Source organism: Acinonyx jubatus, chromosome E4, assembly GCF_027475565.1.
Source record: "Acinonyx jubatus isolate Ajub_Pintada_27869175 chromosome E4, VMU_Ajub_asm_v1.0, whole genome shotgun sequence".
NCBI classification, from domain to species: Eukaryota; Metazoa; Chordata; class Mammalia; order Carnivora; family Felidae; genus Acinonyx; species Acinonyx jubatus.
In genome coordinates, this window is record NC_069395.1 from 40,127,959 (window position 1) to 40,150,682 (window position 22,724).

The 22,724-nt window shown below is 38.3% G+C and overlaps 1 protein-coding gene across 3 annotated transcripts in view; it reads left to right on the top strand.

The window, feature by feature from the left end:
- KCNK2 (potassium two pore domain channel subfamily K member 2) overlaps positions 1 to 22,724 on the top strand; it is a 199,617-nt gene that overhangs the window by 114,534 nt on the left and 62,359 nt on the right. For all 3 annotated transcript variants that reach the window (XM_015062936.3, XM_027074443.2, XM_027074442.2), the window contains exon 4: positions 22,347 to 22,507. In XM_015062936.3, the coding sequence (XP_014918422.2) occupies positions 22,347 to 22,507 (161 nt within the window). The remainder of the gene's footprint in view (positions 1 to 22,346; positions 22,508 to 22,724) is intronic.

The window sequence follows — 22,724 nt, forward strand, 5'->3', positions numbered from 1 at the left end:
TCAGTCTGGGAAAGACAGAGGCTATATTGTAAACTGGGAGGCCTTATGCACGTCTTTAGCAGGGAGTCCACCGTTTCTGTCGGATATGGTAGAAAGCTACAACTGAAAGAGTGAGGGGAAAATTGTCAGACTACTTTCTGTTCAGTTTGGTGATTTCATGAAGCCGCAATCCGAACTGGGAAATGAATAGACTTGAAACGGTGGTGTAGAATTTGACAGAGAGCATTCTCCCAGAGGATGATGTTGTTGTAAGCTTTGGGTGTTGAGTGTTATCTTATTAATGTAGTACGCTCATTATTCTGTGGCATTTCACTAGTCTCTCGGCTGTCCTCAGAGCATTGCAGATTGGTTTTCGGAAACCCATTTTAAAGGAAAATTAAATGTTTTTAGGCAGCTTAAAAGGCAATCTTGCAAGGTGACTTCTAGCTCTGACCCTACAATCTCATCGCATTTTTCTTTATGCCAGTTTGTTAAAGTGGATGAGTATTTTTTCCAAAATAAGTAATTCTGGCCTTGTGCAGCTGAAACACAGACGTTGAAATTAAGAGATTGTTTTGGATCTTTGATTCTGTTTCTCTTCCCGTCCACTTAAATTAATGAAAATAGAGCCTATCTCAGGATATTAACATATGTTCCTGTCACTCAAAATCTTCACATAGGTTTATTTCTTTTCCAAGTTAACATGCATTTCTCAGAGAAAGTATCTTCTGAATGGTAGTTAAGTTTGCAGAGTACAAAATCACATTTGATAGGCAATAAAGCAGAATTATTACATAAATATATTGTAGACTCCAAAGAAATAATGAAATAGATTAGTCATCTTTTCTCAGGGCATACATTTGTCACATCAGTCACAAAGAAGTTCAATGCAGAACCCTTAGTTCTTAGAATCCCGTGCTGATTGGAAGGAGGTTGAGGAACATTAGGAATATAATCTTCCCGGGAGTGTGGCAGCATTTTTGTTTGGTTTTGGTAGTAGGAAAACACACATCAAGACAGTACAGGTTTAACAGAAACTGAAGGCCCCAGAAAGAGAAGGGCTGGCTATGATAATAGCATAGTGGTCGTTCATTTCTTGGGTATGTTCACATCAGGAACTCCTTGTACTTTGAAAAAAATATGCTTTTATATGTTTCTGCATACTTTTGAAAAGTTTGCAATAACCTATTTTTAATCTTCTGGAAAGCTATCACTGTCAAATGTTGTGATCAAGAAATTACTCCAAAATTGGAAGCAAGCAATTGTCACAAAGTTCATGCCCTGAAAGAGATACAGAATCCATTTTTTTCTTGCCTTCCCCCCCTTCTCAACCACTGACATGGAGCATGGTTTACCATGGGTTATCGATTTTGTAGAGCATCTGACTGACCACCAAATGTCCAAGCACTGCTCTGAATGGGATTAAAACTAGGTGAGATGATTATCAAAAAAAAAAAAAACAAAAACTTTTTGTAACTGCCTCAAATAATTCATTTGATAATAACTTTTGTCTGGACCTGTCTCCTTTCAGCTAGTAATTATGCTACATATTTGTTTGCTTCCCAATCCTTTTTGTGTGTGTGAAATTCTTTAGACTTGTGCAAACTTACTCTTGGAAAATTGGCATTGTTATTTAAGCGGTGCTGTAAATGTAGCATGATGTTTACAAAAGACGTACCCGTGCCAAATGAGGTTCGTGTGCAAGTATGGTGGTTTGGGTGGATATGGAGTACAATGTACATGTGACTAATTCTAACTGGAAATTGGAATTTCACGCAGCCAACTCTTGGTTCTGACATCCCATTGGGGGTGGGGGGAAACACTGATAATAGGAACAATTGAAAGTCACAGGTCATCCAAAAATGCACATTAATTACAAATCTTCAGCCTCTTCCACCTTCAATTTTATTATCAAAACAAAAGCAACAAATACATGGGCAAATTTCGTTGATGTGTTTCACCTCTCCCTTAATGCGCTTAGGCTCCCCTCTATGCTATCAAAGCGTAAAATTTCCAAGGGCAAGCGGCAAGAGAAGAAAAAAAGGAAAGGAGGGGTATGAAAGTCATAAGCTGCCCAAATTGCTGGTTCAAAGAATGTGTGTTTTCATAGGTAATTTCAGGGGCATTTGTAGATAATGGGAGCTGTGTTTTAAGTTAAAAAAAAATAATAGATCTGGGCATGATCTCCTAATACACATTGTATCACAGCTAAATAATGTGCTGGGCATACTTATGCAGACACTTCCATTAGTTTTACTCACATAGTATAGTTTAGGATGAACATATTTCTCCCTCTTTTTTAAAGGAATGATCCAATAGAAGGGACATCAGATTTCACTGCAGAAAATCTAAGTCCAGGTTTTTGTGCCACTAGCTAGGGTTGTATTATCAATCTAGTCGCTGTTCTATTATCCTTAATATTCTTGTTTGTCAGTGGGGCTAGTATTTCTCACAGAGCTATTGTGAAGGTTAAATAAGATTATGTACGTGAAAATAGTTTGCATCCTGAATGACAGTATATTAGAGTAAGCTGATTTTATTAGAGTAATTTTTATTACCTTATTATTAAAATAAGCCAATATTATTTTTTGCACATTTATTTATATTACTAATGTCAACATAGAAAGAAGTACATTTTTCTTACACCTTGAATGCACCCATTTTCACTCATAATACATATCGTGTTTGCCTTCATGTAATTTATTAGGGTTTGCTCAAACCACTTATTATCACAATGCTAAGTGCCAGATTTGACTAGTTTCTTCATGTAGTTAACGTGTATTTTGGTTTAATTAAATGAGCTGATTGGTTATTTAAGTGACCTATAGATAATCCACAGTGTGATCACTGAAATAGTATATAATGTAACCTTGAGGTATTACTATTACTTGAGTATAATAAAGATTAACATTTGTGTAAATCTGTTTGCTATATGATTTTTTTAAATGTATGCCTTTATATTAGTTAGGATATGCTAAGTTATTTCCTGTAACAAACAATCCCCACATCTTGGTGGATTTACAAAATAAAAGTTTTTTTTTATTCACACTGTATCTTCAGTGTGGATTAACAGTAGGGCCCTGCCCACTGTTCTAGCTCAGAGACCCCGGGTGACACTCGTCCCTCTTTCCGTGGCCTTTCCTGGTCACTTTGGCATAGGGACCAGAGCATGGGAAACTGTGCATGGGAACCTGCACACTGGCTCATGGAGCTTCAGTAAGTGCACACACTGTCTTCACTCACATGACATGGGGGCCAAACCAACTTCAAGACCGTAAGTGGGGAAATGCAATCCTACCCTGTGCTCAGAAGAACCCAGATATTTGGTGATCGTCTTAATAAATGCTATAAACAAATACACTCACTGAATACCCCTTCTTAAAGGTTACTTGATATTCCAACAAACTAAACGTTGACAGAAAGTATATTTTACATTTTGCTTTTCCAAACTATGTCTCCCTTAATGCCAGCACTGCAATGGAATTTTTATTTTTCATATGTAATATTGGCTCCTGTTGAATTATTAGAGATTGTGTTCGCAAACGACGTCCCCACATGGTGGTTTCATCCATGAAACGATCTCAAAATGAACATAAAAATTAAGATGTAAAACTCTAATTTTAGCTTTTAGGCAGAAATTCTGCTGTTATTGGTGATGTTATTTAGGGATTCCATTAGCATGTATTTTAGTAATGATCGTTTAACAAAGTCAGAATCTTGATGATAAAAACATTAAATCCAGGAAAACAAATTAAAAGATTGAGTTATCTTTGGTGTAGAGGCAAAATAATGCAGGGGTCAGCAAACTGTGGCCCGTGGGCAAAATCCAGCCTGCCACCTGCTATGTCGTTATTAGAGTACAGCCACACCCATTTATTTTAGTATTATCCTTGGCTGCTTTGTACTAGAACAGAGACCATATGGCCCTCAAAGCTGGAAGTATTTGCTATCTGGCCCTTTACAGAAAAAGTTTGCCAACCTTGGACTAAAGGAAAGAGTGTAAGGCAAGGAAAAAAGGATAGAGTTCATAAATAGAAGCTCTAGCTTTGAGATTTGATTCTAATATTTATTCACTGTGTGATTTTGACTACATCATTTTCCGAGTTTCCTCACATGTGAATATTCAAATGGCTTCCTAATAGGTGAATAATAATAAATATGCTTGCTATCTCATAGGATTTTATGAAAACTCAGAGGATAGTATATTTAACAATGTTTAACTGCCATGTACAAAATATTGATCACTTTTCAAGAATATACTGGTTTTTCCCCTCATTGTCTAATGAAGGTTGAAATAAGCCTCGTGAACTTCTAGAAGGCATATGGACAAGCTTCGTGTTTTCTGGAGAGGGGGTCCACAGTGTATATCAGGTCCTCAAAGGTATCCATACTCCTGGAAAGGGTTTAAAGCCATTGGCTTAGATAATTTCTACTTTTTTTTCCAGACTGACGTAAAATATAATCTTTGTGGTACTTCAAAAATTTTGTGGTACTTCAAATTTATATGGGTAAAAATCCATTTTAGAAACATAGCAAAAATATGCTCATGTAGATGCTAGCACGCTAAATGATCGCTTGGAGAACTAAGGATAGTGCTCAGAAGGAAACCATGTGAAACTACAGTTCTTAAAATAAGAAAATCGTATTCTGTTGCTGAGCTCTGAGTGATATTATAGTGTTAGGCATTTTCAGTTCTCCAAACTCCTGTGTATTCTGAGTTGTTTTCTGTAACCACGATGAAAAATGCTGTATTTTCGAAAAGTAGAGAACGACCAATCCCAATCCATGACTTTCTGCCTTTCAAAAATTCAGGCTTGGGGGAAAAAAATTTCCTACCAGGAACAGGAGTCAATATATTCCTTGGGGGATATTTTAGGGGGTGGAAATGGTACATTTATGATAATAGAAAGGAGGTTGTTATACTAAAGATACTCTTACTATGGATAATAATTGAAAGAAAAAATAGCATAGGCCTGATTATACATTATGTTTCACAAACTCTTTGTCTTTCTGCAATGTTTCCTGGTTGACTTTTATAAATGTTTGCTGAAAGTCTGAAGGCGTGCCATGCTAAGTGCCATTCAAAACTCATAGATAAAAAGATATAAATCTAAGAAAGATATAAATCAAGGTAACTCAAGACAGGTGTTTTGCCGATGTCAATACAGAGAAGACATAATACTCTTTTATGTGGCAACATTGGGCATGAAAATAGTTAATGGTATGCTGTCTTAAAGTCAAATGCTGTATACCTTTCCTTAAAAATTTAAATCAGGAGTACAGGTACATGAGTAAACAAGTGAGAAACAAGCAGTGTAAAAACTATGAGTGACAGCAAAGTCTTCTGCCTGCACCTGAGCCCCCTCCCTCCATCATCTACACAGAGGCCACCACTGTTACCATTTCTCGTTATTATTCTAGACATCATTTGGGCGTACATATAAGTGTGTGTGTGTGTGTGTGTGTGTGTGTGTGTGTGTGTGATTAATATATACACGGTCCTTTATTATGTAAGTGAAAGCCACTCTCTGCTTTGCTATTTCTGTGTAATATGTCCTGCAAATTTTTTCTCATCACGTCCTGAAGATTTGCTTTATTGTTTTAGCAGCTGCATATTATTCCATTTAAATGATATGTCATATCTCTGTCCCCTTTAATGGTCATTAGTTTTTTGTCATGAGGAACAGTGCAATACTGGATACTTAAGTGTTCTATAACATATCTGTATGTGTATATGGCTATGTAGATAATATATCTGTATCTAACTTTGTGTGTGTATATATAGATATGTATGTACATGATTTCACGTTTCCTGTATCCAGTACTATTTTTTAATAGTCTTTTTGCTATGCTTGATTTTTAAAAAACCATGATCGTGACTATTTTATCTATCAAATTGCATATATAGATTGGTCTTTTCTCATATATAGTAGTATATGATTAAAAGAAAAATGCACAAATGTATAAAAAAGGAAAGTAACTAGATACGATTATGCTTTTTATAGTCATGTTGCAGTGTGTGCTTACTTGATGTAGTTGACATAAGTTGATATCATACCTAATCATTGATTTTTGGAAATATTTAACATGATCCTTATGGATATTATAAATTTAAGCTGGTTGGCATGTCTGTCATTGGATAGGTTATTAGTCTTGCAAATTAAAAACTAATAGGGGGTGGGTGATGGGTATTGAGGAGGGCACCTGTTGGGATGAGCATTGGGTGTTGTATGGAAACCAATTTGACAATAAATTTCATATTTTAAATAAATAAACAAATAAATAAACTAAAAACAGTGGCTCAGATCTTTTTTAAAATTTTTTGAGTTTATTTTTTATTTTGAGAGAGACACACAGTGAGAGTGGGGGAGAGGCAGAGAGAGAGAATCCCAAGCAGGCTCTGCGGTGTCAGCACACAGCCTGACACAGGGCTCAAACTCACGAAACCGTGAGGTCATGAGCTGAGCTGAAACCAAGAGTCAGATGCTTAACTGACTGATCCACCTAGGTGCCCCTCAGATCTTTTACTATGAACCTCAAAGATACAGAAAGTCCTTCCTTAATCTACTTGTCATTTGGAATGGCTACTTGTTGTGCTGTGGTGCTTTACCTTTGTAAAGTGGAAAGAACAATTTTGTATACTTTCTCCAGGCAATGTGATCCAGTCGTCTAATTGTTGTATAATCCAGCATGAGATCCAACATGTGTCATTTAAACTGTGAAAGAAAGAATTCAGCATATCATTTAAATACTTTGTCATTAGGAGGGTTTATCTCACAATTATTAGCTTATATAAATCCTCAGAGAGACAATTTTTTCAGTGAAGCTACAGGAGTGGAATAAATATTTGCATGTTTGCAAATGGCTTTCTTGCATGAAAGATCATTTTGTCAGATTCTGGAACCACAACTTTTCCTCATCACAACCCTGAAGATTTTTCTGTATCGTCTTTTGACATTTGCTGTTAGACAGAAGTTTGATACTGGCCTGATATTCTTTCCTTTATTGGTAACCTATTTTCCATAAGTGCCTCTGGTTTTAATTAAAGATTTTCTTTTAATCTTGCACTGGATTCATTTTTTTTGTTGGGTTTTGTAACCTTTGTTTAATTTTAGTTTTGATTATTCTATTCTAATGATTATGTTTTTCCACCATCACGGACACTGACAATTTTTTGTGCTGTTCTGTTCTTTGTTCTCAATTTTCTCTCTCTACTATGTGCCTTTTAAAATTCTTTCTACCTTTATTTTTTCTGTAAATCTGGAAATTCGTTTGTATTCTATAAGCTTAAGCAATGGTTAGAATTCCTACTATTTCAATTCTCCTTAATTGTCTTAAATACAGACTTTAAGTTTGCAATTGCACAGTTTCCTTTAAATATTATATTATCCTCCCCCATCTCTTTTTCTTTACTTAATTTTGTCTTTAGATGCCAGTAAACTCATTTTTTTGTTGTTGGCTTTAGGCTCCAGATTTATAATCTAATGATTTATTGTCTCCTATTGCGGTTTCCAAACATATTCTGGGTTCTGCACCATTTTCAGAAATGCACTCTTCTTATTCGTTCATTCATTCATTCGCTTGGCAAATATTTATTGAGCAACTATTAAGTAGTATCTAGATGTTTGGAATACATCAGACAAACAGACAAAAAGCTAGAGAGAGATTTAACACGGAACTAAATTATACAGCATGTTACATGTTAATTATATAGCGGTGGGGAAAAAAATAGACCAGGAGTAGGAGGTATAATTTTAAAGGAGTCTAAAGATGATATTTCTCTTCTGGTTTTCTATATTACTTGCTTTCACTTTGGATCTGTGTTTCTAACCTGTGGACATATACTGGAGATGGGGCCTACAAGTTCTTTCTCCTTAATTCAACGTGGGCAGGCTTTGTAGCAGACTAACATAAGTATAGTTGCATTTCAGTCCACTTCCCTCTCCTGAGTGGAATATCCTCCCATATTCTCCATCTATACACTCTGAATTGCTGCAGAAACAAGGATATAGAATTTTTCTAGCTATTGTTCTGAGCTGTCTTTGAGACAGTCTTATTGCCTTCCAGGGTTAGGCTTTCTACCAGACTGAATTCAGACTAAAAAGGACTTAACCTGTGAAAAGATTACAGAAAGGGGAAAAATGTATTAAGAGTTGACGTTTAGGGCAAAGTCAAGACTTCTCCTAATTATCTCTCTTTTTTTGTGCTCATGCTTCACTTCAAGGTCCAATGAGAGTGTGCAAGAAATTAAGACGTTAGGATGCTGCATGTTGTGGAACAGTGGGTTATCACATCCCCTCCACACATCACCTCTCCCACCCTCTGGAATCTTTTCTTTAAAATAAATTTATGAATTTCAAACAGATATAAAACAGGGGGATCTATTTGTGCGTGCGTGTGTGTGTGTGTGTGTGTGTGTGTGTGTGTCTGTGGTGGGGCAGGGGGTGGTGGGTTGTACCCAAGGGCAGGCAGCTCATTTCCATAGTAAGGCAGGACTTTGAGGTCGGACAGATCTCTGTGAAAACACTGGCTGTGCCACTTTTGATTAGCCTCTATGTGTTTCACTTAACATTCCTGAGCCTTGGTATAAATAAGTTTTAAAACACCTTTTCCAGAAAGTTACTTTGGGAATCAACTGAAAAAAAGATACCCAGTTTTGGATTGGCAAAGCAAGGCATTGAAAGATTAAATAACATGCCTAAATCATGCGGTGAGTACGTGGCATTAGTGAGGTTTTAAAGCCACAAAGCCTGGCTACAGTGTTGGCACTTGTAACCTCTGACCTATATTGCATCAGATGTTGAAAAAAAGTAGAGTATATATGTTTCACCATAAATTTCAAGCGAACCTCCTGATGGTTGAGGGCTTAGTTCTAGACTCCACCTTTCTAGATGAAGGGGCTATGCCAGTGTTACCTTTGGAAAATTTACAAGTAGTTTGCAGAAAATCGGCCCTCCAACTCTCTTTTTACTTTATAAATATTGAGCTAAGTGAAGTATATCTATCCTTACCATGTGTGAGAAAACCTTGTATGATATTTAGCTAAATGGACGTAGTGTTTTGATGTTGAGAAGATAGTTTTCAAATATGTAAATGTACATCCTTGGTTTTCTTTGCAGTGTATCTTTAAAAAAATAAGATGCACAAATAAACTAGTTTGAGGAAAATTTCATTTGTCAGAATCAAAGAATGCACAGGAATCTAATCTCATAGCAGAGATGGATCTTAAAGATGCCAATGGCTGTTGAATTTAGAGTGACTTTAATCAATGCCCCTTAATGACTTCGGTGATGTGTTCTTTCATCTAAATGACCCAACTTCAGCTGTCATCACTCAGGGTCAGTATCTGGATAATTATGCATCTTTCAGGTAGGTTGGCTTCCACATTCTGTCTTCTGTGTGACATAGGCAGTAGTTGATGAGTTTTGCATCACTGCCCCAAGGTCATAGCCAAAGCAAGCAGAATTCCTTACACCCTAATTTCAAGTGAAGTTATAATAAATACACATACTCAACACTTGAAAACTTTGCATTTTCTGTCTCCAGCCTGTGCTACCTAATGACCCCCCAGTACTTGAATTTCCTTGGCCTCGGTTTTTTGTATTTGTGTAATGATGCCATTAGAATTCGACTGGTCATTTCAACTTTTACATTTTCCAGTTTTTCTTGAAAAAAATTCCGATGCCTGAGATGCCTGGGTGGTTCAGTTGGTTAAGTGCCTGAGTCTTGATTTAGGCTCAGGTCATGATCTCACGGTTCATGAGTCCTTGGGCTCTGCGATGAGAGCGTGGAGACTGCTTGGGATTCTCCCTCTCCTTTCTGTCTGTCCCTCCCCCCCCCCCAGAATAAATAAACTTTAAAAATTTTAAAAATTTCTGTTGCCTTGGGGCACCTGGGTGGCTCAGTTAGCTAAGTGTCCGACATCAGTTCAGGTCATGATCTCACAATTCGTGGGTTCGGGCCCCGCACAGGGCTCTGTGCTGACAGCTCAGAGCCTGGAACCTGCTTCCCGATTCTGTATTCCCCTCTCTCTCTGCCCCTCCTCCACTCGCATTCTGTCTCTCTCTCTCAAAAAATAAACATAAAAAAAAAAGTTCTGATGCCTTTCCCCCTCAATTCATGGCACTTTATATTGTGAATTTAGGCAAATAATAGACCATCTCAGACAAGACACTGTCTACCAGTCCTATGAGAGAAGTCAAAGTAGTCCCACCAGAACAGCAGCCTACGCTCTGGTACAGTTATTATTGTGTTTACCACTTGCTAATGAAGGGTGAAACATTCTGATCGCTGCCAGTGCCTGCTTGGCTGTGATAGTGAATGGTGAACTGCGTTAACTTAGAGCACTTCGTTTCATGGATTACTTTATCAGTGCAAGTCACTGTTTTTGCTCCCGCATAATCTGCAAAGTGAGGAACATGAAAAGACCATGTTGGCTCAACTCCTTCTAAATTTAAACACGTCTCAAGTGAAAAAGTAAAATTGTCATCAACATCACCATCATTGCCACCATAATTTTTATCAATAGCTGACACTCAGCAGTACCTGAGCCATGAAAGTGACTTTTTATGGCCAGGAGAGTGATTTTAGCTGGCTTATATTCATTGGGACTACTCACCACCATGGGTCAATCACCATACTAAGACCTTTATGTGTATTATGTCACATAATATTCATTACTGTTTTATAAATGGGGAAGCTGAGGCATTTTAGTAATTTTTTAGTAACTTTCTCAGTGATACAGTGGGAAAGCTAGCATTCAAACCCAGATAATTGGGCTCTAGAGCCTACAGTCTTAAGCACTGTGCTATCCTGACCTCCGTATACTTGGAAATAAACTTGAGTGAGTGTGTTGGACTTTATTAGAGGAAAATGATGGCAAACCAAAGATAGCATAGCTGTTCTGGCAATTCAGATCATTAACACTTACAAAGTCTAACTTCCTAAAATGCAAAAAAAATTAATTTTAATTTAATGTCTATTGTATTACTTTTAGGGCCTTTTGATGATAGATGAATTCTATCGTTGTATTTAATGTCTATAGTATTACTTTTAGGGCCTTTTGATGAGTATCGTTGTATCATTTTACCACTTATAGCGTTAAAAAATTATTTAATGACACTTGTAAAAGAAGGTGAGGCAAGTTTTCTTTAGGACTATTGTGATAGGTATAACCACTAGAGTGGACTTTTGTGGTAGGGGAGAGAGATTGGATTCAACTCTGAATACAGCAAGGCAAAGCAGGAGTTTACAGCCATGGAGAAGAGAGGGGTGTCAGTGGATAGAAAATTACTGAGACGAAACATTAAGGTAAAGGAGGATTTGGGCCAAAACAACTTTCAGGATTCTTGTTGAAGGCCTATCGGGTGATCAGATATCACCTTGGCAGTGGTGAAGAGTAAGGAACTCGATCAGATACAGAGGGTGATCAGATATTTACGATGGGGGATTCTGTCTATACTGACTTAGCAGGATTCTTGCTAGAACTGGACTTTACATGGAAGGATACAGGGAGCCCAAGGTTTAGTCAAAACAGGGAGCCCAGAAGAGCCTGAACAGACTTTGATCAATGAGAGAATCTTTGCCGATAAATAGTACAGTTTTTATTTATTGACGCCAAGTAGGGTCAGTAATATGACATCAAATTATACTGAAGTTCCTATAGGAAAATTCTTTTAACAATACCTTTAAAGTATGATTGCCAGGAAATGTGTTATCATAGAAGTTCAGACTCCTGGCTTATAATCTCTCTCAAAATGTGGGAAAGCTTGTCATTCATATTTTTTGCTAAGAAGTAGTTCCTCATTTTTTTTAATGCTGTTGGGTCACTTTTTTCCTTTCTTGGGAAAAGGGGAGAATCAGGTAACAGGCAATTAAATAGCACAAGAATTTGCAGCCATTTATAGAAATACTTCATCACACTTTGAACAGATAGTTGGCCCGCATTTAGCGGTCATGTTTTATCAAAAATGCACATCTTTGAAAGCACTCAGACTCAGGACGCCTGGGCGGCTCAGTCAGTCAAGCGTCTGACTTCGGTTCAGGTCATGAGCTCGCAGCTCGTGAGTTCGAGCCCCACATCGTGCTCTGTGCCGACAGCTCAGAGCCTGGAGCCTCTTCGGATTCTGTGTCTCCCTCTCTCTTTCCCCTCCCCCACTGGCACTCTGTCTCTGTCTCTCAAAAATGAATAAACATTAAAATAAATAAATAAATAAATAATAAATAAATAAAAACACTCAGACTCAAATCTAAGGCGGTTCGATGCCCTCTCTGTGAGAGGCATGTGGGGACTGAGAAGAACTTTGAAATGAACTGTCTCCCTTCTGGGTTGTCCTCACTTTGAGTTGTTCTCACCAGGGAATGGTGGACAGAGCTCTAGAACTAAATGTGCTTGTTCTTCTCCCCTTGCATCATCGCTCTCTCCATCCTCCTGCATCTCACCAAGCACATCTTTACATGGGTGAAAAGGGGGATAGGACGAACTTCCAATTACTAAAGAAAAAGCTGGGGAGGTTAGGAAATGATGTGCAGGTAGATTATTATCATTTCTTGGCAAAATTCTTTTGCAAAAGAAATTTCCTCTCAACTTTTAGCTTTCTGTGTAGGTTATGTAAAAGAATCTTGTTAGCAAGAAATGCTTGGTAGCAATTTAATCAAACATTAATGATTTTAAATATGTTCAAACACCAGCTGAAGAAATATATAAGTTGTGGGGTGCCTGGGTGGCTCAGACAGTTAAGCGTCCAACTCTTGCTTTTGGCTTAGGCCATGATCTGAGGGTTTGAGCCTCTGCCTCTCTCTACCTCTCTCTCTCTGCTCCTCCCCCCCCCCCCCCCCCCACTTCTCAAAAGAGATGAATAACTTAAAAAAAAAAGAGAGAAATTTTGGAGCACCTGGGTGGCTCAGTTGGTTAAGTGTCCGACTCTTGCTACCGGTTCAGGTCATGATCTCATGCTTCGTAGGATTGAGTCCCCCATGGGGCTCTTTACTGACAGCACGGAGCCTACTTGGGATTCTCTCTCTCCCTCACTCTCTGCCTCTCTTCTGCTCATGCACACTCTCTCTCTCTCACTCAAAATAAATAAATATCAAAAAATGAATATTAAATAAAAATTAAGAAAAAGAAATATGTAACTTCCTATAGATTTGCAACTTTACAACAGTGTTGCAGGATTTTGTTATGTAAGTTGCAACTGAGGATAGCAAGGGAGCCATCTTGTGAAATACTGTTTGAACTGCAGGCACGTGGCTTCTGGGCCAAGAGGAAGTGTGATGAGGTTGAAGTTAAAACAAAATGTCAAAACAGCCCTTTGACCTGGTGACTTTAATTGACATATTTGTTTTGATGCACCTATCTATTCTTTTCCAGTCCAACTAGGTAAAACAGCAAGTATTAGCAGAATGACATGTCCAGGTTTGGATCCATACTCAGTGGTGTGTAACTGAGAAGAATTCTAAGTTTGAAAAATAGTGTCCATCGTCTTGATCCCAGATAGTTAGCTCTAAGCAATTGAGTTAATAGTTTAAATATCAGCCTTAACAGTTAGCTGTTTACCCTTGAACATATTATTTTCCTTCAATAAACCTGTTTCCACATTCAGAGAGCAGGGATACTTGTGCTTAATCTCATAGGGTTGTGAATGTTTAATTAAATATCCATAGGAAGGGATTAGCAGTATATCTGGCACATAGTGAGAGAGTGATGTTCAGTAGATAACAGTGTTGGCCGGGGCACCTGGGTGGCTCAGTTGGTTAAGTGTCCGACTTCGGCTCAGGTCATGATCTCGCAGTTGGTGAGTTTGAGCCCCATGCCAGGCTCTGTGCTGACAGCTCAGAGCCTGGGGCCTGCTTCGAATTCTGTGCCTTCCTCTCTCTCTGCCCCTCCCCTGCTCACACTCTGTCGCTCTCTCTCTCAAAAATAAACGTTAAAAAAATTTTTTTTAAATAACAGTGTTGGCCATTAGTTTTATTATTGGCAATGAAAATTATTTTATTATTTTTTTTATTTTTGGCAATAAAAACATAGTAATATAGTAATACCACAGCCAGTCTAGAAGAGGTGCTCTAGTCAAGGTCATCCTAAATATAAAGGAACAGAGGCAGATTTACCTTCAGGCTAATGAGAGTTCAGCTTCAGGACCCCCCACTTGGTTGGGTTTAGTCCCTAAGTTTGTATTCTCTTTCCTAAAAGCCCCCTTCCCCCACACTGCATAGCTTTAGACCCATAAACCCTGCCCCTGTCACAGGGGTATAAATTAGAATCACTTCTGTAGATATTTAAAAATACATGCACACATTCCCCCCCCCCCCTCCCCGTGGAAGACAATAATTTAGTTGTTCTGGGGTGGATTTTTTCCCCTAAGTTTCATATGTGATTCTGATGTGGTTTAAAACCAGCGATCTGGAAGAACAATGTACAACTTTGCAAAAGTTCTGAAATGAATACGTCTTTTCAAGACACTATTTAATTGTCTTTTGATTAAGATCATATTTTTCTGGAACCATATTGTTTTCTTTAGTGTTTGGTTAGGTTCTTTGCTATATAGCATAGCTTTAAAAAGACCAGATGTGATTATCATTTCACTTTGATTTCTGAAAGGCTTGCTCTTTTTTTTAGGTTGCTAAGTGAGCATACCCTGAATTTATATTGTTCTTTTTCTCACCCACTTCTAACATATTTCTTAGAATATGCCTTACAATATTAATGTTTTTCTGCAGCTAAAATAATTTAAATTGTTTTGTGTTAAAATAATATTTTGATTGTTATTTTTAGAGGTGATTTTTAAAATATAATTTGCGCAGATCAAGAACTTCTCTTTTCCTTGTCAGTCCTGAATAAAATTAAAAGCAGTAAAAAAAAAAAATTAGTACTGTAGAACTATTTAATCTGGTAAGTCTATTTAACTAAAATATGGGGTATTAACAAAAGCCCATAGATAATTATTTTCAATTCAACCAATTTTCTTCAGCATCTGTTATGAGCGAAGCACTAGACAAGACATGGAAAGGGAAGAAAAATTCTTAAAACACAGTCCCTTGAAGCTTATCATCAAAAAGAAAGGTAAAAGCATATGATTAAATGGCAAGAATTCATGTTAGAGTAATGTATAATTTCTCCAAAAGCAGCAGAAAGTACTGTGTTTGTTGAGAGATGGCAAGATGGTACCTGGTTGAAAGGGTAAGGAATGGCTGGGTGTTGGAAGGGGGGACAGAATGGACAGACAGGATCTCAACATGATAACTGAGGGGCCAAATTTGTGCCAGCTTCAGAACAAACAACATAAAACACATAAAGAATCAGAAAAGTCCAGCTCAGTGTTTTTCAGCAGGTAGTTATGACTCTAGTGTTACCGGAAGGTACAACAATTGTATAACCATGAATATTGGGAAAAAGGGACAGGTGATGTGTACCTAAAGACCTTGGAATACCTAAGTGTTTAGTAGGAGTATCAGGACTTAAAGCTGCTGTGCTCTGGGGAGAATGAACTATTATGAGATGGACTTGTGTGAGAAAAGACCATATTTGGCCTGTTTTGATGCCTTGGGGTAGTGGTGGTGGAACAAGTAAGAAGCAGGGAAGGAAATCAAACGGTGGTCGTGCAGAAGGGATCGGCCTCATTGCCTACAAAGCCACGTGGCTTCGGGGTCTGGGCATGAGGGAGATTTGAGAACTCTGGCTGCTGTGTGATGATTGCTTTACCTCCAACAAGATGGTGGTGCTGAGGCTTAAGTGTTGGGTCAGGGTGTCATCCAGATGACAGAGTTCAGGGGTCTCCTCAGCACACTTGATGTGGGAGAGTGGGGGCTGGAGAAGGCACACACTTCTGTGAAAATTACTCCGTGAGAAAAACCTTTATAAGACAATCCATGAGGTATTAAAGATAAAGGTCACTATAGGAGAGTGGCAAGACAAAGTAAGATGCCACTGTAGTTATCTGCTGGTCACCACTAAGAACAAAACCCTGAACTACTGTAGGGAGGTGGATGAAACTTGCTAGTCTGGTCATTTTTAAGGGAAAAGTACTATCCAGAAGTCAAGCAATAAATAAGAACTGTGAATGCAACCTATGAGCAGAAGAGATTGTAAGGGATAAAGAGAGACGATAGAAGGATATCTTCAGGTAGCACCTTTTCTTTTTTTTGTTTTGTTTTGTTTTTAACATTTATTCATTTTTGAGAGACACAGAGAGACAGAGCACAAGCAGGGGTGAGGCAGAGAGAGAGGGAGACACAGAATCCGAAGCAGGCTCCAGGCTCCGAGCTGTCAGCACAGAGCCTGACGTGGGGCTCGAACTCATGAACCATGAGATCATGACCTGAACCAAAGTCGGACGCTTAGCCGACTGAACCACCCAAGCGCCCCCATGTACCACCTTTTCATAACCCCAGCGTTTTGGTGAGATCCACAACCAAACAGCTGTTTGAGAACATTTTAGATGCAAGCTCTGAAACTTTATCAGGTATTCTTGAAAATCTTAGCACTTAGCATGAGGAACTGCCAGAAGAGAATGCAGAGGGGCTGCAATAAAGGGGAGGCAGCAAGAAAGGAGCTTGGGGAAGCATTAAGTTATTTAGACATCCAGTGGAAATGCACTAGGGCTGTAGTGGTGACTAAGACATGGTGCCTGGCCTTCCACAACTTCTGATTACAGAACTGATGGTTACAATCTAGAAAGATAAGTCTTAAGATAGGGAAATGTGTATGCAGGATGGGGGTCAAACCCAGTCTTGGGGGTGTGTAGCAAGGCTCAAGGAGAGCTTCTTGGAGAAATTAATATCTAACCTAAGTAATGATGGATATTTAAGGGTGAGTCAGATGAAGAGTGGGTGCATGGAGGGTGTACATTTGAGACAAAAGAAGAAACATAATCAGAGGAAGTTCGATGAACTTACTTGGGTCTTTCATCTATGTGATGCTTCTTTTCACATAGGGCGAGATATTTTTTTCCCTTCCAGAATAGTAATCAATATACTCAAACATTTTAATTAAATAATCACTCAATTTCCAACCTACCTGTAATATTTTTTTTCTTTTTTCTTTTTTTTTTTAATTTTTTTTTCAACGTTTTTTATTTATTTTTGGGACAGAGAGAGACAGAGCATGAACGGGGGAGGGGCAGAGAGAGAGGGAGACACAGAATCGGAAACAGGCTCCAGGCTCCGAGCCATCAGCCCAGAGCCTGACTCGGGGCTCGAACTCATGGACCGTGAGATCGTGACCTGGCTGAAGTCGGACGCTTAACCGACTGCACCACCCAGGCGCCCCACCTGTAATATTTTAAAGAAAACCATATGTGCACATGTGTTCTTTTCTGTTTTGACCCATCCCATTCTACAGTAGCTCAAGCTGTTCCCTAAAGGTCTTGTATATGTCTTGATGAGGTAACTTACAGGTATTTCACATTTCCCTTAATCTTATAAATAAGACATTTTTCCATTTAATTTAGCACATTTAAGGTAGTGCTGAAATATTATAATGCCGTTGGTTTCTTCATATATATCATGCCTTCAGCACTTTTGCTGAGCTTCTCTCTGTACAACAACTTCCAGCATTCCCCTGTATTTGCTAGATATTTAATTCTACCTGCAACTAATATGTTTCTTTTCATAATAAATATTTATTTTACATGTTCACTGCCACTACGTGTGCTAGAGTTTTCAGAATAATACTATACAGTAGTTGCAAAGTGGATGTCCTTTTTCCCTCCAATTTGAAGGGAATTCCTTTTGTGCTTTAGTATGAAGTGTGATAGTAAATGTTTTGAGATAGATCATGATAAGACAATAATTTTCTATTTCTAGCATTCAGAGAACTACAAGAAATGGTAGAGAATATTGTCCAGTGCCTTTTGATCTATAAATGTCATGTACTTACCAAGGCTTTCCAAACTTTTTTTTTACTGTTGTGCCATATTTCAAGTAGTAGAAATGTCTACAAAGAATAATATTGCACATAACCATCTATCATTCGCTTTCATCACATCTTAACACTGCTTTATGCTGTATTTGTTGTTACTCTTTTTAGATAAAATAATACAGGAATTTGAAGGCTTTTAATCATCCTTTCCAGTCTCGCTGGGTAGCCCCCTCTCCCCACCCCCCACTCATTAACATTCATTGTTTCCTTGATCTTCTCTCCCCTTTGGGCAGGTACCCCTGCTTCCAGATATGTTTGGGTCTGTTTCTGAGCTCTCTATTGTGTCCTGATTGGTCTGTCTTTCCCTGTTCAATATCACATTGTCTTAATCATATTGTTTTTGGCTAAAGTAGGTCATCATGTAGGACAAATCTGCCCACCTCATTTTCCCCCCCAAATTTTCTTAGCAATTATTGGTCCTTTACTTTCTTACATGATTTTTATAAAAGTTCATAAAATTTTACTGAAAACCCTTGCAAAATATCTATTACAATTGCATTGTATTTAACATAAATTTGGTAAAAATTAACACCTATATCTTTCTTCATTTCTTCAGGTTTCTTTTATGTCACTTATTTTGCAGCTTTTTTTGGTAATTTTCTCCATCAAATACTTAAATGTTATTTATTATATTCTTAGCTGTCTTAATTGCTAATGTTATTAAGACCCTTTGATTTTGTACTACATTTGGTGATTGGTTCTTTCCGGGAGTATAGGAATGTTATGTGTGTGATTAGGTCCCAGACACTGGGCCTAAAATACCTGGGTTTGAATCCCAGCTCTCCCACTTTTACTAGCTGTGTCTATCCTTGGGAAAATGATTTAACCTTTCTGTCCTTCTATTTCCTCATTTGAAAAATGGAGAGTATTAGTACCCACCTCGCAATGGTTATTATGAAAATTAAGTCAATTAATATGTTTAATTGGTTGTAAGAGTGCTTAGCACATATAAATATGCTGTTAAATAGTTTGCCTACTGACTGTGCTAAATACATTGATCTGCTAATCTTCAACCAATAGTATGATTAATAGTGATTACAATAATTATTGTTATAGCACCTAACATATATGGAGAATATAATAAAATTTCCTGAGCACCTTTCATGTGATACCTAACTCTATGAAATAAATAATAATAGCAATATACCATTTATCAAATGAGGAAATAATTTACCAAAGGCCACATATTTCTTGAGTCAGGAATCCAGGAATGGCTATAATATATTGGAAACACAGAGTTTTTATCCTTGTATTTCTTTCAATCAGTTAATTTTAGACTTTTTAGACTTTTAAGAGCCCTGATGTTTGGAGGCGCCTGGGTAGCTCAGTCAGTTAAGCCTCCAACTTCGGCTCAAGTCATGATCTCGCCGTTCCTGAGTTCGAGCCCCACGTCGGGCTCTGTGCTGACAGCTCGGAGCCTGGAGCCTGCTTTGGATTCTGTGTCTCCCTCCCTCCCTGCCCCTCCCCTGTTCACACTCTGTCTCTCTCTCTCTCTCTCAAAAATAAATAAACATTAAAAAAAAAGCCCTGATGTTTGCATATCTTACTATAAATCTGTGGACTTTTTACCAGATGACCAGTATTTAACATCTTAAAAGATATTGATAAATCTAAATAGCTAATTCCATCTGACTCAAATACGAATTCACCTTACAAGCTGCTTGATATAAATATGCATGTACCTCACCTCCATCTCACCAAAAAGTTGCATTGACATGACAAAAAACATATGAAAATTATGGGGGGAAAGTCCATAGTGTGTGGAAGGCAGGGGAGATGTCGAAGGAACCACAACAGGAATGGATTTGAGAATGATGTGTAGCATATAGATTCAGGTGACAATGAAATTCGAATTAAGGAGCCCACATTCCAGATACGAGCAAAATCTAGGATTCTAAAGAGAATGTTTTCTAAGGGAACTTCATAAAGACTCCAAAATTAGAAGCAGAAGTGAGCCCAGGGGCGGCAGCCTATAAATTAATCAAAGTTCTGTGGAACCACTAATCTTAACTTGTACAGTAGCTGACTCCAGTCTTCCTCCAGAATAAAGCTGTGACTGCAACTTTTCCATTTGAAAGGTTATCGGGAAAAGCACTTCGAAAAAGAGTAAGGTTGTTATGAAGATTTCAGTCCATGTATTCTCTACAGATGAAGTTTTCTAGAGATTTAATCATTCCCTTCTCTCTGCTACTGAGGGAGACATGCTTACAAATGGATATTTCCCTTATTCCTTTAAATATCTCTTACAAAAAGGTAACTTCTAGTTGGTTTGCAAAGTTCCTTATGTGTCTACAGCTTCTTAAAAATAACTAGCTTAAAATAATCAGTATGCCGGGGTGCCTGGGTGGCTCAGTTGGTTAAGCATCTGACTTTGGCCAGGTCATGATCTCGAAGTTCCTGAGTTTGAGCCCCTGCTGTCAGCACAGAACCTGTTTCAGATCGTTCGTTTCCCCCCCTCTCTGCCTCTCCCCCTCTTGCTTTCTGTCTCTCTCAAAATAAATAAATAAGCTTAAAAAATAATAATCGGTATGCCAAAGAGACATCTTAGGGTGGCAAAATTTGCTCTGCTACACCTTTGAAATCCTTGGAACATTAAAAAAAAGTTAACAATTTCGGGGCACCTGGGTGGCTCAGTCGGCTGAGTGTCCTATTTCAGCTCAGGTCATGATCTCACAGTTCGTGAGTTCGAGCCCCACGTTGGGCTCTCTGCTGACAGCTCAGAGCCTGGAGCCTGCCTCGGATTCTGTGTCTCCCTCTCTCTCTGCTCTTCCCCTGCTCACATGCTGTCTCTCTCTCAAAAATAAACAAAGATTTTTAAAAAGTTAACAATTTTAAGGTTGTTGGTTATTTTTTGGTAGGTGTTTGAATGAAAACAGGATTTCAAAAGTTGCTATTTAGCTTTCATCTTTAAGTAATTTTAGCATATTTGAATTCTCTTAAAATAAGGCAGGACACTCTTCCAATAAATGACCACGAAAGCTCTATAGTTAATAGTATTATCGGTATAAAGAGACAGAAATACATTTAATGAAAATATTGGCGTTGTTGCATGTGTTACCCCCTTCGGTTTTCAGCATCTAGTTTAACTGGAACATTAGCTCTACTTTGTGGATTATTGAAATGTTTGCTTATTAAAATATTTTATATTAAAATATATTTTTAAAGGATTCTTAACTAGTTGAAATCTATGATTAATATCTTTTAATATTGGGGAGTTTCTGAATTACCCTTGAGGTTGTTAATAAACAAATTTCACTGAGTACATTTGAATTGGCTTTATTAAATGATTCATGAATTGGGCAGCATCCCATCTAGCTAGCAGAGGGGAGCTCGGAGGAGTTGTACAACATGCGACACTTTTAGAGAATAAGTATGGGACGATAAAGTTACTGGTAAAAGGAAAGGATTCTCCGGGCAAGATAGCTCTCCCTGAGAGGGAAGAGCAGGAAATCTTATTATGTGGGTCACCTCATCTTCCTTTCGGGGTGGGCAGAAGATGAGGGTGTGATGGAGAGGGCCTGCGTGGTCCGCCACACTTTGGCTCTGATAGGAAAACTCCTGACCTACTGGTTAAGGTTAGGACTAAGGCTTCATTTCTGGGTGAAGTTGAAACTGCAAGTAGATTAGCTATGAAGCCCCAGTTTGGGGATTCGGTCTAAGTGGTGCCATTTTGGGCCCATGGTTTGTTGTTGTTGTTGTTGTTTTAATTTTTTTTAAGTTTATTTTTATTTGTTTTGAAGACTTAGGCAGTGTGAGTGGGGGAAGAACAGAGAGAGAGAAGACAGAGAATCCCAAGCAGGCTCTGTGCCATCAGCGTGAAGCCGACATGGGGCTCGAACTCACAAAACCGCCAGATCATGACCTGAGCTGAAACCAAGAGTCGGATGCTTAACTGACAGAGCCACCCCGGGGGCCCCTGGGCCCCTCGTTTTATAGCTGGGGTGCCGGGGTCAAGAGCACCTGGCTCTGGGGTTCCCAAACAGACCATGTCCGGGCACTCTCTGCTGACAAAATCCAAAGGCAGAGAAATGAGTGGCAGTGAAGCAAGAAAGAAATTTATTTCAGAGAGGCCAACGCTGGGAAGACAGAGGACTAGCATCTCAAAGACTGCCTCCATAGGCCAAAAATACTTGCAGGTTTACTTACATAAGAAAATGGGCAAACGTGGGCAGGCGCAGGTAGGCAGTGAAGGTTAAATGGATCATTGTCTTGCGGTCAATTACAGGCAGGGTCTTCCTGGCTCAGTTAAGACTTTATCGCTTGAGGGGGCAGTTACAGTCTCCTGCCTGTGGCAAGTGCTAGGCTGGAAAAAAGAATCCAACCAGAAAGTTTGAGGTCAAAATGGAGAGACCCAAAGTCCTGGTTCAGTTTTCTTGTTTCTTTTTAACAAGGTCATATGTTTTAAACTCCTTTATAATCAACTAATTTTTTTTTTTTTTTTTGTATTTAGGATTTGGAAATATCTCACCGCGCACAGAAGGGGGGAAAATATTCTGTATCATCTATGCCTTACTGGGAATTCCCCTCTTTGGTTTTTTGTTGGCTGGAGTTGGAGATCAACTAGGGACCATATTCGGAAAAGGAATTGCAAAAGTGGAAGATACATTTATTGTAAGTATAATAGACTTTTAACTACATATGTTGTTGAATTTTTTAAAATTTAACTTTTCTATCACCTCAGGTACAGTTAGACATTCAAGTTATTGGGTTTTCAATAACCTTTTATGCATGTAACTCACTGCATAGTTATTTTTATATTTAATTTGAATGAGTAAATTAATGCATGAGAAAAACCCAAAAATACGTAGAAATAAAGTAGAAATTTGAC